The sequence below is a fragment of the Mauremys mutica genome, chromosome 14, assembly GCF_020497125.1.
Source record: "Mauremys mutica isolate MM-2020 ecotype Southern chromosome 14, ASM2049712v1, whole genome shotgun sequence".
In the NCBI taxonomy this organism is placed as follows: Eukaryota; Metazoa; Chordata; order Testudines; family Geoemydidae; genus Mauremys; species Mauremys mutica.
This window is the reverse complement of record NC_059085.1, coordinates 29,052,404-29,068,031: the sequence shown is the minus strand read 5'-3', so window position 1 is coordinate 29,068,031 and position 15,628 is coordinate 29,052,404. Positions and strand designations below refer to the sequence as shown.

The 15,628-nt window shown below is 46.0% G+C and overlaps 1 protein-coding gene across 3 annotated transcripts in view; it reads left to right on the top strand.

The window, feature by feature from the left end:
* Positions 1-505: 505 nt before the first annotated feature.
* The window catches only part of LOC123349402 (fatty acyl-CoA hydrolase precursor, medium chain-like), a 31,527-nt gene continuing 16,404 nt past the window's right edge, over positions 506-15,628 (top strand). The window contains exons 1-2 of one of the 3 annotated variants that reach the window (XM_044987423.1): positions 506-595; positions 13,497-13,619. In XM_044987423.1, the coding sequence (XP_044843358.1) occupies positions 13,544-13,619 (76 nt within the window). In that variant the 5' untranslated portion in view covers positions 506-595; positions 13,497-13,543. Of the gene's footprint in view, positions 596-9,005; positions 9,160-13,496; positions 13,620-15,628 lie in introns of those variants that run through there. The other 2 variants (XM_044987421.1, XM_044987424.1) reach the window with 2 other exon arrangements.

Here is a 15,628-nt window from a genome sequence, read left to right as displayed (position 1 = left end):
CTCTTTACCTCAGAGATTTCCCCCCATGGCCCTGGGCTTGCAGTCCACACTTGCCGGAGCAGGGTTCCTCCCAGGGACACTCAGTCTCTGGTAGCCCCTATGGGCGTGGTGGCAACCAACCAGACACCCAGTTCAGTCTCATCAGGCAGGTATTCTCCCACCCTTCGCTTCTGCACCTGCAGGGTGTCTTTCCTGGTGCTTGCCAGCATCTGCATCACCCAGCTCTCCAGTACCTTGCCTTCCTCCCACAGTTCCTAGCACACACTCCTACCTGGCTGGAGGGGAGGCTCTTAACAGGTTCTGGCAGGGCCTTGATTGGTCCCAGGTGTCTTAATTAACCTAGAGTAACCCCTGTTCACTTACCAAGGGACCTGCTTATTCTAGGTCTAATATACTTGTCTTCCTCCACTCTACTGTAGCTGTCTGGCCTGACCCCATCATAGCACTTAATGAAAATTTTACCTGTGGACAATTTCCAATTCCTTGTATTCTGTCTGCTGAAACTAGGTGCTTCACAGCTGTTGTGTTCCACTCCAGAGTTGTCTCTGTTACAGTGGTGAGTGAGGAATTCCCCATGTATCTTTCTCTACCTCATGTGAGTATTATGAAGCTTCATTGCCTAATGTAAATGATGATTTTAAATTGATAATTGTTCAGAAATTAGTCAGCAAAAAAAATTAACACAAACTAAAAGTGTTATTTTGATATTAAGAACTGTACGATGAGATTTTCACAGCAACCTAATGGAGTCAGACACTCCCCTCCCATTGAATTTGGGTGCCTAACTCTCTTAGGGTCTTTTAAATATTTCTATAGGCTCCTTTAATATTTTCATCAATTGACAAGAATATGAGTCTTGGTTTATGCTCCTTTAGATTGCAAATGGCTGTGATTAAATCTTAGACATCCTTCAATAATTTTCAGATGAATAAATGTATATATAATAATGTTTGTCATTTATTTAAAAAAATATAATTTTCAAAGTATTCATATCAAACAAAATCTGCAGAGCAATACATAAAAGCATTTCTCCTCCTGTGCTTTCCAAGGTGATGGTGTCGATTCATGGAGGCAATTTTATATTTGGTGGAGCATCTTGGTTTGATGGGTCAGCATTGTCAGTTTATGAGAATGTGGTCGTGGTAATTATTCAGTACAGAATAGGTCTCCTTGGATTCTTTTGGCAAGATGTTCTGTTTTATTCTTTACTGAATATTCATAACATATTCAAAACATTGATTGCTCAATTAGTTGAACTTTCAGGGCCGGCTCACCCAGCTGGTGTAGATCAGCACAACTGCATCACAGTCAGAATAGCTACTGGTTTATACCAGCTGATGGTCCTGCCGTTAAATTCTACTCTTTGCACCACCAGTTCATTGCAACCCCCAATTAAGATGCTGTTTGGGACTGGTCAGAGCATTTCTCCATTGTACACAATGGGTTGTAGGGGATCCCTTTGCAGCCTATTTCCTAGAGGCACTGTTAATCCACCTTCACCCAAAGCAAGGTATCAGGTCTTATAAAGGGCCAGGGACCCCTTTGCACCTGGGTAAATTTCATCTTCGCAGCAGGGACAGGAAATCAGTACTGCTTAGATCTTATGGTGATGGGAACTATAGAAAACTTAAAGCTGATACATAAGAATGGCCATACTGGGTCAGACCAAATGTCCATCCAGCCCAGTATCCTGGTTACCGACAGTGGCCAATGCCAGGTGCCCCAGAGGGGTGAACCTAATTGGTAATGATCAAGTGATCTCTTTCCTGCTGTCCATCACCACCCTCTGACAAACAGAGGCTAGGGACACCATTCCTTACCCACCTGGCTAATAGCCATTAATGGATTTAACCTCCATGAATGTATCTAGGTCTCTTTTAAACCCTGTTATAGTCCTGGCCTTCACAACCTCCTCAGGCAAGGAGTTCCACAGGTTGACTGTGCGCTGTGTGAAGAAGAACTTCCTTTTATTTGTTTTAAACTGCTGCCCATTAATTCCATTTGGTGACCCCTAGTTCTTATATTATGGGAACAAGTAAATAACTTTTCCTTATTCACTTTCTCTGATGGATAAACTGATTGACTTTTGGGTTCTACTCCCAGATCTGTCACTGACTGGACATTTGCAATATTGTTGCAGCTGTGTGGGTCTCAGGATATTAGAGGGAAAAGGTGGGTGAGGTAATACCTTGTATTGGACCAACTTCTGTTGGTGAAGGAGACAAACATGAGTTTACACAGAGCTCTTCTACAGGTCTTCAGGACTTGTGTAGGCTTGAAAGTTTCTCTCTTTCACCAACAGAAGTTGGGCCAATACAAGATATTACCTCACCCACCTCATCTCTTTGACTGGATACGTCATTTCATACAAGTCAAGTAAAACTGCACTGCCAACTTCAGTTTTGTTTAATTGACTAATTTAAAAAAAACAGTTTCTGACAGAGCAGCCTACATTGGGATTTTTTATTTATTTATTTTTATTACATTTATTTATATTAAAGAGGGTTTTCTAATCCCTGAGAGTTTTTACTCTCCTCTTCAGCAAGGGAGAAGCAGACATCAGTAGCCAACTAGCTGTACAGGGGAAATAGTGACATGGACTATTCCTAAAACATTATCATATGCATAAAGTAAACAAATGAGAAGCTTCCTTCCCCACCCCAACTCCTTTCAGTGTACAGTAACCTCAGGTGTTACTTGAAACAATAGAAATCACACATGTGATTTTTGAGTTGACAGTGTTAACTGTTCAATGCTTCTTAATTTTTAACTACGGTATTATACACTTGATAGACTTATCAGCAATTGTTGTGCCGATCCAGCTGCCGTATCAGCTCATTGAGACGATCTTCTACAGCAATGCATGCAGAGTAGTTTTTTGTTAGGCAGACTTCATGGAGTTTATATAACAGACTAAGTTCATGTCTTTAAATAATTTGCAGGAAATTGCCAATTTATATGGCTGTGCAACAACCAGTTCAGCTGCAATGACTTAAGGGACAAGGCAGAGGAGAAGATCCTCTTTAGTGCTACAAGACAGGAAGGTGAAAGTTTTCTTTCATGTAATTATAACATATCCTGTTACTAAATGGCAGCAGAAGTGCAATTGCAGAATTGTGAAACTCAGGTTCCAGCTGTCTGCAGAATTCACATTTGGTCTTTCCTGAACCTCATTGCAATTTTCCAAAAATTGATTTTGCAGTTTATTTTTTCTCAACATTTTAAATTCCAATTAAAAATCTCCCCCTCAACCATGTTCAGATAAATCTTCACAATATCTTTTCTTTTATGTTCCAATCAGCTCTAGCCTTACCCAGGTGCCTAAAGGCAGTAACTAGGGGCTCCATGTAGGAACAAGGAAACATTTAAACTGCTTCTCAACACGCACTTGTATGAGAGTCAGGCCATCCATCCAAAGCTGCTGTACAAAATATCCATTACACCATGGCACACTTCGATGTCGTATACTTTAGTCCTCTGACCGCTTAAACCCCTGTGGGCAGTTAGTCTGAGCTCAAGTCTGCAATGGACATTTTACAGACTCTGATCATTGCTGGTTCTGTCATCGCTCAGGAAGCAACCCCTTCTCACAGCCTGTGGCCAGGCACAAACTCAGGCCTCTCTCTCTCCCTCATGATTTCATAGAATTTTCCGAGGAGCCAGCTGTCACTCCGTAATGTACAGAGTTGCATGGAGTGAATTCCGATCCTCTCCATTTCTCTCCCAGCTTTCTTGTCTACTCTTTCTTAATCTTGATTTGCTATGGAATGTAAGGCACTTTGTCGGAGTTTTGACATTCCTAGGGTGTGACCCATCTCTGGGCTTCTTCAAACATGCTGGTAGTCAGCCCACAAAGAAATACCAGAAAGGTAAATAATTACCCTGAGATCTGCCCTAATTCATCATCAAGACAAAAGATATCTCTACATGTAATCCTATGAAAGACAGGGAGGAGCATTTCTCATAGCTTTTATGCAGCCTCCAGTCAAAGCTCTGACTTGATCTGCTGTATTGGGGGCAGTGTGGCTGCCAGTGGTTCCCTCTGAGAAGTTCTCTGCTTTAGGGGGCATCAAGTCTGCAGTGAAATTATTCCTTCAGACAGATGCAGGTTTACACCCCCATTCTGCTCCCTTCCCCCAACAGTAGTAATGACCCTTAGATTGAGAACTGCTACGTTAGTATAAAGTGACATAGTGTAGTACATAGAGAAATGTTCGTCGTGAAAATAAATGAATTAAGAGAATGTTCTGTCTGTAGACTCCCACTTCCGCAAATGACCTAGGAGCAGTTGTCAATGGCTATAGTTTTTTAAATATTCTGACAAAAAACGGTGTAATGATAATGCTAGGATTCAGCCTTAACACTGCATTTCCTCATTTTCTAATGTGCAAGATTTCTTTTCCTTTTTTTCTTATGGGGATCACCTGGAGCAACCCAAAGGGTAGTAGGATGGTTTTTCCAATATTTGTTTTTAATATTATGTCATTAAAGTGGGGGTTCCCTGGCTAGTAGTGGGTTCCAGACTCCCACTCCTTGCCTTGGAGTGGAGAACCCTCCTACTACCCTTTGGGGAGGCAGGAATTTACCCACAAATCACGTTAATGCCATTATCAGGATAAACACTCAGGGTATGGCTACACTTGCAGCTGTACAGCGCTGGGAGTTAAACCTATCTTCGTACAGCTGACTAGGGAAGCGCTGCAGTCTGGCCACACTGACAGCTACCAGCGCACTGGAGTGGCCACATTTGCAGCATCTGCAGCGGCATTGGGAGCGGTGCATTATGGGCAGCTATCCCAGCGTTCAAGTGGCTGCAACATGCTTTTCAAAATGGGGGGAGGTGTAATGTGACAGGGAGCATGGGGGAGAGAGAGAATGGATTTTTGGAGCCGACACCGTGTCAGCAGCTGACTTGCAAGTTCTGACCCGTTCACTGAAAGCAAATAGCCCTCTTTGGTTTTTTCCTCACAGACCAGATAAGCAGCCTCCTCCTCCCTCCCTCCCGCACTCCGGGCTGCTTCTCTCCTCAAGCCCCTTCCTTCCCCTCTCTTCAAGCAAACACTAGCTGTGGGCGTTCCAAAGGGAGCTCATTCACAGCAAACAGGAGCTATGTTTGTTTTTTTGATAAGCAGGTCCCAGAGCCCCGAGTTCACAACAAAACAAAGAGAGTTATCTTTCTTTACTTAGGATTATGGGAAGGTTCCGGAGGTCAGTTACAGCTTAGTAAGATTATTCCCTGTTTACACTGGCACCCCAGCGCTGTGGCAGCAGCAGCGCTATTCTCTTTATTCCTCTCGCCAAGGTGGAGTACGTGCAGCGCTGTAGCCAGGGAGATACAGCGCTGTATGTGCCTTGCCAGTGTGGACGGGGAGTGAGTTACAGCGCTATAAAGCCACCACCAGCGCTGTAACTCTCAAGTGTAGCCAAGGCCTCAGTTTGATCAACTTGATCAACCACAGATGGATCCTGAGTCCAAAACTCCCTAGCCCCAGTCTCTCTACAGTGTGAGCTCAGAGTGCAGGATATAGATTTTTGCTGTATTGGATGTCCACGGCTGTGGACCTGATGCTGGCCCAGACTTCTCTGCTGGGTCTTGGCTGCTCACTGGGTCTTGTCTCCAGGCACAGGCACCAACTTCCCTTGACGCCGGTGGGGGCTCACACACCCCCGGCCCTGCCCCGACTCCGCCCCCTCCCTGTCTCTATTGGACCCCTCCCAAATCCCCACCCTGGCCCCACCTCTTCCCCGAGCGCATCACGTTCCTCCTCCTCCCCCCCCCTCTCCCACCACTTGCCGTGCGAAACAGCTGTTTCGCGGTGCAAGCGCTGGGAGGGAGGAGAAGCAGGACGCAGTGGCGCACTCAGGGGAGGAGATGGAGGAGGTGAGGTGAGAAGGGGAAGTCAGGGAGCTGCCGGTGGGTGCAGAGCACCCACCAATTTTTCCCTGTGGGTGCTTGGCGCCCTGGCGCACCCACGGAGTCAGTGCCTATGTCTCCAGGTCAGCTTTTCAGCCACAGGTTCCGGTAATACTGACCTCTTACCAGCAGCCCCGTTCGTCTGTGCCTAAGGCCAGCCCTGCTCCCAAATGGGCAGGCCACCCCTTATGCCTGGGTCAGCCCAAGGGGGGCAAGGAGGCCGAGTACGAGTGCAGCGCTGCCAGTAGCCTGCCAGGCAGCCCAGACAACTGAAGCCTGGCTCATAGATGAAGGTCTGGCCAACATCCCACAGGTGAGCTGCCCTCAGTCTAGGAAAGAGGCTGGCAACCCCAGCCCATTAACATGCTATTCATGTGGGCAGATGGCACATATCGGGGGAGTGCCCAGTGATGGTGTGAGAGTACGCCCAGGGCTGGATGGTGGAAACCTGGGCACGGAAACACCCCTCTCCCCAAGTTGATGGCACCAGTGATGGTCCAAAGGAAGTTGAGCCAGACGGTGGTCTAGGCCTCCCTGGTGGGAAGTAACACCACTCCCAAAACCACAATCTACCTTCAGCGTATCCATGGCAATGTCAAGACATACCTCAGCCAGCAGCTACAGCTGATGGTGGGAGCCCATACTGCATAATAACTGCAGCCTTAGCAGAAAAATTGGCCTACCCCATGATTATAGGCTTAGACTGGTCCTTTTTATGGCAGGTTATTAATACCCTGGCCTGGGCTGCAAGTGAGAATAGGGGTCAAGTGGTGACACCAGCTCACCAGAGCTTGGCAAACCTTGGGGAAGCCAGTGGCCCCAGGGAAGGGACGTCCTGAGCAACACAGCTGCAGACCCTCACCGGAAGAAAGAAGCAGGCCACCAGGACCTGGAAGTCCTCTTACGGAATGGGAATTTCTTGTTAGAACAGAGGAGCAACCCTATGTTAAGCTGTGCATATGAGCAACTGTTGCATCGCAGGAGAGCATGGACAGAGTCTGACAACCCATGTGATCATAAGCAGAGAGTTCTTTATTCATTTCCAGCATGCTCTTATATACAATTATGGCAAGCAATCAAACAGTTGCTAATTGGTTAACTAAATTTACACAGCCGCAGCTGTAACCCCATAGGGTAATTATCATCCTAGACACCTGTTTAACTTATCATCCTATTTACAGTTAGCTGGCCGATGAGAGCGGGCCCAAGGCCAGCCCTTTATACACAGTTCCCAGCGTAATCGGCTCGTCCCAGAAGCCTAAACAATCTCAGCATTTCACATTCTATTCCCACAAGCAACTAGTCCCCATTAAAACAGAGTCTGAGGAAGGTGAATGGTATCCACACTTTGCACTCAGGAAGTAACACTTATACCAAATTGAGAAGACTCAGCAAACTGGATTGGTGAGAGACCAGCTGCTGGTACCGTGCTGGTACTGCCAGGCCGTGTTGCAGTTGGTACATGCATGGGCCCCCTGGGGCGAGAGAAGATATTGGCCAGGATATTAGTTTAAGTCCATTGGCCAGGCGTACACCATGAAGTGAGAGAATACTGTTCCTCCTGCCCAGAGTGTCAGCACAGGGATTCCCAAGGCACCGTTGGTCCTTCTGCTCATAGGCGCCAACTTATGCTGGCGCCAGTGGGTGCTCGACCCCCCTCCGCCCTTAGCCCCACTCCACCCTGCCCTGCCCCCTCCTTCCCCTGCCCCACCCCCATTCCAACCCCTTCCTCCAAAGTCTCCGCCCCCTCCCTACACCTATTGGACTCCAACCCCAAATCCCTGCCCCTGGCCCCACCTCCTCCCCTGAGCATGCCGCATTGCCACTCCTCCCCGCTCCCTCCCAGAGCTTGTTTCGCGGCAACAAGCACTGGGAGCTAGGTGGAGAGGCGGGGATGCAGTGCGCTTAGGGGAGGAGGTGGAGGTGAGGCGGGGGGTGGGGTGGGGAGGAGAGCTTGGCTGCCAGTGGGTGCAGAGCACTCACTAGTTTTTCCCTGTGGGTGCTCCAGCCCCGGAGCACCAATGGAGTTCGGTGCCTGTGCTTCTGCCCTGATTTACACCTCTTTTGAAAGGATCACAGTAGACATGGTCAGACCAGGGCCGCCCAGAGGATTCCGGGGCCCCGGGGTCTTCGGCGGCGGGGGGGCCCGGAACGGAAGGGCCCCCCCACCGCCGAATTACCGCCGAAGACCGAGCTGCGCTTCGGCGGCGGGTCCCGCTCCGTCTTCGGCGGTAATTCGCCAGCGGGGGGTCCTTCCACCCCGGAGCGGAAGGACCCCCCGCCGGCGAAGACCGGGAGCGGCAGAAGCTCCTGCGCCCGGCCACACAAGAGTTTTCCGGGCACCCCAGAGCGAGTGAGGGACCCCGCTCCAGGGGCCCCAAAAAACTCTGGTGGGGGCCCCCGTGGGGCTCGGGGCCTGGGGCAAATTGCCCCTCTTGCCCCCGCCTCTGGGTGGCCCAAGGTCAGACCCCTAGAAAAAACTGCAGCAGGGCATCAGTACATACTCGTGATTGTAGACTATGCAACCAGGTATCCGGATGCTGTGCCTCTCCGCTTCCCGAAAGCAACAGCTATAGCTCCAGAGCTCTTGAAGCTTGTCTCACTCAGAAGGTTTCTCTGTGAAATATTAACAGCCCACGGGACTAACTTCACTTCCCAACTGATACAGGAATTATGCTCCCTTCTGAAGGTCAAGTCTCTGAAGATGTCAGTGTACCACTTGCAGACTATGGTCTAGTAGCGTGGTTTAATAAGACCCTGAATGGGGTGTTGAAGTGACAAACCCAGGCAGTGGGACCAGCTACTTCCACTCATACTGGAGAGATTCCCTAGATGCCATTTTGTGTCCCTAGCTTCCATTTTGAATAGGTAAAAGTCAGTCCACTATTAGAAGCTGCAGGTCACATAATACTTCATTGCTGACAGCAGGCCAGAAAGTTTAAAGTTCAGCTAAAAAGGAAAAAAACAACCACTCTATAGAATTGTCACAAAGCCAAATAGGTGCAGCATAACTCTGTGGCATACAACTAGCGATAAGCTTGTGCAGTAAGCTCTGATAGCTGAGAGCACAGTATAAAAGGCCGATGGGTTAGAACAGCTGAGAGAGAAGAAGTGAGGAGTTAGGAGAGCTGCTGCTGGAGCAGAACAGACGGCAAGATCAAGCAGAGAATTGACCTGAAGCAGCAGAACAGAACAATCTGGAAAACCAGCAACAGTAGCAGTAGCGGCTAAAGTCAGTGGATAGAGTAAGCCCGTTAGTTTTAATTATAGTATAAATTTAAGTGTGGCATAGTATAGCATAATGTATAGTATTATGAGTGTTAATAAAGATGCATACAATTCTGTTGTTAATCACAAATTACCTATGTAAAATTTGAAGTACATTTAAGAACTGCTGTCAGTGATCTGCAATGGATTGGCCGTTACAGAGTGCATCCACTCAGTATCATTAAACTGTATGTTATTGCGGTTTAATTGCTCTTTAGCTTGCAATAAGGGATTTGTGCCTGATTTTTATTTGTAGATTATACAGTGGTAAGGATTATTAGTTACATTAATAAAAGATACTTTATTTAGGAGAAAATACTGCCTGTGTCAATCATTTTATTGGAAGGTTATAGCCACATCCTTTGGTGTTTCCTTAACTGCCCTGGAAACCCATATCTTGGGAAGGACAGGCTAAAGGGGCGATATGCAGGTTATTCTAGGGGTGCCCCCAAATCCATTTTTCGGGGTAACACTACCACTCCTGTTTGCCATAAAGGAGGTCCTACAAGCCTCTACAGGATTCTCCCCATTTGAGTTGTTCTATGGTTCCCAACTGCACAGCATCTTGGTTGGATCTGTGATGAGAAGGATGGGAAGAACAAGATGTGGGGGCCTTAAGTGCAATCCAATATATCATACAGTTAAGTGAGCAACTCAGAAGTGTAGGGATGTTCACCAGGGAGAATTTGAGGAAGGCCCAACACACCCAGGAACAAAATTACAATGAGGGAAGTATGACTATGGACTTTTCAGATGGGAGACAATGTTCTTCAGCTGTTGCCCTCAGCCAAGTCTAAATTAATGGCCTGTTGACAAGGTCTGTTCAAGATTGTCAGGCAGGTAGGATGTATGGTCTAGAGATAAGACTACCCAGGATAAGGAAAGAAACCATGTGAACCTTCTCAAACTTTGGAGGGCACAGGACGCCCTGTTGATAATCTCTGTTCCGGCAGAACCAGGTGCCTCAGGTGCCCAGCGGTGAAGCTCCAGCAGTGGTACCAAGGGATGAAGAGCGCTCCACTACACAAAGGAAATAATTTTGCCATCTAATTGGGAATGTTACAGTGGTGTTCTCCAGCTGCCAAGGTCCAACATTCCCTAGAGACTACCCCAGGGCAGGTAGTCTGAGAGAACGCTGGACCATTGCCATGAAGGATGTGGGATATGGTCCGAGAGGAAGTACAAGTAGTACAAGAGGGATATGGTCCGAGAGGAAGTACAACTGATGCTGGAGATGTGGGTGATGATGGAATGCAAAAGTAAATGGAGAAGCCTCATGGTTCTTGTTCCCAAACCAGGCGGTACCATTGTTTTCTGCATCAACTTCAGGAAGGCCAATGCCATCACGAAATTCAATACCCAATCCCAAGGGTGGATGAGTTATTAGAATGGTTGGGACTGGAAAAGCACCTGAGCACCATCAATCTGACAATAGGTTATTGGCAGATCCCCTGTCCCCTTCCTTGCAAGAGAAAACCACTTTCTCCACCCCTTTTGGAGACTTCCAGTTTAAGACCATGTCTTTCAGCCTCCATGAGACTGTGGCTACCTTCTAATGACTTATTTATAAGCTCCTCAACCTACACCATCAATATGCAGTGGCCTATCTTGATAACATCATCGTCTATAGTCTCATTTGGGAAGCCCACCTCTGGCATTTAATAGTGGAGTTAAAAGCCCTTCAAGAGGTGGGACTTACGACCAACCCAGGGAAATGTAAGTTGGCTGTGAATGAAGTAACTTATCTGTGTTACCAGTTAGGAGGTGGCCTTGTCCTGATTTTTCTTAAGAATTCATGCTACACATGGATGCCTGCCTGTCTCGGCACAGTCATCTCAGAAGACTTCAAAGGAGAGGAACACCTGGTCCTATACTTAAGCAGGAAGCTATTTCCTAGGGAAAAATTGTAGTCAATTATTGAAAAAGAGGCATTAGCTATCAAATGGGCAGTAGATACCCTTTTGGGTAGCCCCTTTTCCCTGATCCCCAATCACACACAGCTACATTGTATCCAGACCATGAGGGATACAAACCCTCATATAACAGAATGGTATCTTGCACTACAACCATAGTATAGTTTCTGAGTACAATACCAGACAGGAAAGGACCATACTAACGCCGACTTCTTTTCATGGGAAATCAGGGACGGATTCAACCCAACACGAACGGCCTTCCTATCCTGAGTGGTTGGATATGTGAAGGATCAAAAACCCTCACACTGGTATGGAAGAGTGTGACGTAATTGATATAAATTGGGACCATATAGAACATGGGTTGCAACCAAGGTCCTGTAGTGGCGCCAAATCTTAGGTAAAGGGGGTCATATAAGGTGTCTAAGACCAGGTTATGGGTTGCTGGTTATGATTATGCTGTCTGTGTGCATGTATCATTTTTAGTTGAAGTTATGTATATTGGCTCTATACTGTCTGTATTTCAAGTTGGTGATGTGCTTCTGGGTGATATCCCAGACAAGTTGGTGTTAGCTCTGCTTAGCCTGCTTGATGGCCCATTAAGGACCGTCAGCTACACAATTGACCCATGGAGAGGATGCAAACACGCCTTATGACTCAGCGAAGTATGCAGGGACTGGCCCATGTGACTCCAGACTTCATTTTGCTGTAATTTTCCACAGTAAGGACAAAGAGGTTCTTACACCTGGAAAAGCCTATATAAGGCTGATGCATCATCTCCATCTTGTCTTCAATCCTGCTTCATACCTCTGGAGGAACTTTGCTACAAACTGAAGCTCTGCACAAAGGACTGACTGACCCATCCCAGCGGGGGATGTAATCCAGAGACTTGATTTGAACCTGCAGTTTATGCCATCACTGCTGCAAGCCTGAACTAAGAACTTTGCCATTACTGTATGTAATTGATTCCATTTAACCAATTCTAGCTCTCATCTCTACCTTTTTCCCTTTATGAATAAACCTTTAGATTTTAGATTCTAAAGGATTGGCAACAGCGTCTTTTGTGGGTAAGATCTGATGTGTATATTGACCTGGGTCTGGGGCTTGGTCCTTTGGGATCGAGAGAACCTTTTTCTTTCATTGGGGTGTTGGTTTTCATAACCAGTCATCCCCAGGACGAGTGGCACTGGTGGTGATACTGGGAGACTGGAGTGTGTAAGGAAATTGCTCGTGTGACTTGTGGTTAGCCAGTGGGGTGAGACCGAAGTCCTTTTTGTCTGGCTGGTTTGGTTTGCCTTAGAGGTGGAAAAACCCCAGCCTAGGGCTGTGACTGCCCTGTTTGAGCAATTGTTCCTGAATTGGCACTCTCAGTTGGGTCCCGCCAGAACTGCCTCGTCACAAAGAGGCTAACAAGCTCTTCTGGGCCTGTTCCACGCTAAGGAGACCTACCTGCTAGGCTTGTTCTTCCTGGTGGAGAAGGAGCTTAAAAGGGGGAATTTACTACAGGAAGGGGTGGTGAACGGGAAGAAGGCTGCTTCATCCAGAGACTGCTGGTAACACAGGTAGTCCAGCTGACGAGGAGACAGCCACAAGATGCACCGCTCCCAAAGCCACCCTGACTCATAGTGAGGCAATACACTGCAGGTCAACCCTGTGAAGAGGCAATAGACTCTGGGAGACCAAACCCTTCAAACTGAATGTCCTGGGGCTGTCTGAGAGACTGGCCCTCTTTCCAGACAGCTCCTCATCCCTTGCAAGGGGAAGAGAAGAGGAGGCGTCGACTCTCTGCCTGGTGCAATTGCCTTAGAGAATCAAGTGCTGCCAACTTGGGGGAAGCGATGGTACACAACAGGCATTTGGACCTGGGGGGTTCAGGTTGCCTGCCTTGTCCCCCACTCTGAGTCTGGGTATGTGGAGTGTAAGCAGCCACATGTGCACTCCTCTCACAGATCTGTATTGTGACTATTATATTGAACAATATTCCCTCTCCATTAAGAGGTGCAGGTTTATTGAAATACACTCTCAGTGCACCAACCTAATTTTGTAGTGAGTTCTATCAGCTTTTCCTTGCTGAATTGATTTCAAATAGTTTGTACAACTGCTTCATCTGCCCTTCTACCCTGCATTTCAGAAAGCAAAGAAGAACTCAGAATGATTGTGACACAGGTGTGGCTCAAAATGGGGGCAGGGCAGGGAGTGTGATCATTACTCCCAGGTGATTTTCTGTGACAGGTATCATATTGACTTCCCCCCAAAACTACTAGCTCATTTTCAGTCAGGGTTTAGGTCAAAACTGAGTTTTAAAAACAGATTTCAACACATTTCTACCATGTGTTTGAAAGAGAATGTAATTGTGAGCTCATAGTTGGGCCCTTGTAGTGTGACTTTTGGACTTGTTTTTTCAGCAGTTAAAACAAGGAAGACAACACAGTGTTCAAGTGCACAGAAGAAAATGTCATTTCCTGGTAGGAGTTCCCTGCTTTCATCCCTGATTTGTGCAGCATGGGTGATCACAATTCTAGCTGAGGGTAAGGAATAAAATGTCTTACTTTAAAGGCAATCACTGAGTGGGATTCAGGGATTCCACCAATCAGGTTCTGTCTGGTTCTGTGTTGGTTTTAACCAAAATCCTATTTTATTTTAATTTTCCCCCCAAATGAAGTTGGCAGAGAGTTTGCAAGAGCTAGCTTGCACTGGACACAAAGGCGTATTATTCTCAGGAATTGATCTATTTCACTTTTACAGAGACAATGTGTGACGGAGTGTGCAAATTTCCTGGTCATTTGTCACCACAGTCTTTCTTAAGACTAATTTTAATTTTAGTACATAAAATATTTGAAAGGAAATCTGCATGGTCTGAAAGTCGAAATGTTAAGTTGACTATCAAAATCTATCCAGAGCACACACGAAGGCTGCTCATTATATGGTTAACTCTGTTGGATCAGAGGTCTAAATTACTTCAGCTTTTATCTAATTGTTGTTTCTACAGCAGAGGTCTTGGGTCAAATTCCTAATTGCTGTAGCTCCAGTTAAAAAGTTTATCCACTAAGTTACAACAGAGTTTCACTTGCTTACATCAGATCTGAGTTTATCTTCTTGTGTTTGCAGGCTCATTTCTGATCTCCAGTGCTTAGGCTGGCTGTGTTCTGCACACAGCTTTAGATTTTTCTTTTTTCTTTTTAAATCTAGTCATCTTTGTATACATACTCCAGGGTTGTTTTTGCTGTGCTTTTCCAGCACCTCACTGCTTATGAGAGCTGAAGGCAGTAGAATGAAGGGAGTGCCAAAAAAAATAAAAATCCTGACACTCCTATATTTCAGAGCAGGTTCTTTTCAAGGAAAATAAGGAGTGTTTCTTTTGCTGACAGTCTGGGGAGAGTGTGGCTAGTACTGACCAGAGCCATAAAATATTTTTGCTGCACTCCTTTAAATGTTAGTTCTAAATATTAGAGCTTTCAAAGACAGGGGAAACTTACCAGATTACACAAGATACTGAACTTTGTACTGTGTGCTAGGCTGCTCAGGGGCAGGACTGAATATAATGATTGATAGGATAACAATTGTACTCTAACTTTAGAGCCTGCTTTTAGTCATGTGCTGTCGATAGGGATGGACTCAAGATTTAAGTCACAAAATTCTCACTGGATCCAGATTTCAAACACTCAAAAGTTTGGTGGTGGTTTGGATCAGCGGTTTTCATTGGGGCCATCTCTGGACCTCACTGCAAAATGGTGGCCTTCAAGGTTCTTTTTTCCTAGCTACTGAGAAAGCCAATGATGGGAAAATGTCTGATATTGGGGGGAATGTACACTGCAATGGAAGAAATCAGTGTTTGTGATAGCTACACTTACTGTAGCCAATGAAAACAATGGAAAGCTTTGAAGAGAAGAGGAAAAAGTAGGGCTGTCAAGCGATTAAAAAAGTTAATCATGTGATTAATCACACTGTTAACAATAAAATACCATTTATTAAATATTTTTGGATGTTTACTACATTTTCAAATATATTTTCAGTTACAACACAGAATACAAAGTGTACACTGCTCACTTTATATTTATTTTTTATTACAAATATTTGCACTGTAAAAAACAAAAATGTATTTTTCATTGTAGTGCAATCTCTTTATCGTGAAAGTTAAATTTACAAATGTAGAATTATGTACAAAAAAACTGCATTCAAAAATAAAACAATGTAAAGCTTTAGAGCCTAGAAGTCCACTCAGTCCTACTTCTTGGTCAGCCAATCACTCAGACAAACAAGGTTGGTTACAATTTGCAGGAGATAATGTTGCCTGCTTCTTGTTTACAATGTCACCTGAAAGTGAGAACAGGCATTCACATGGCACTATTGTAGCTGGCGTTGCAAGATGTTTACGTGCCAGATGTGCTAAAGATTCATATGTCCCTTCGTGCTTCAACCACCGTTCCAGGGGACATGCTTCCATGCTGATGATGGGTTCTGTTTGATAAAGATCCAAAGCAGTGCGAACTGGCGCATGTTCATTTTCATCATCTGAGTCAGATGCCACCAGCAGAAG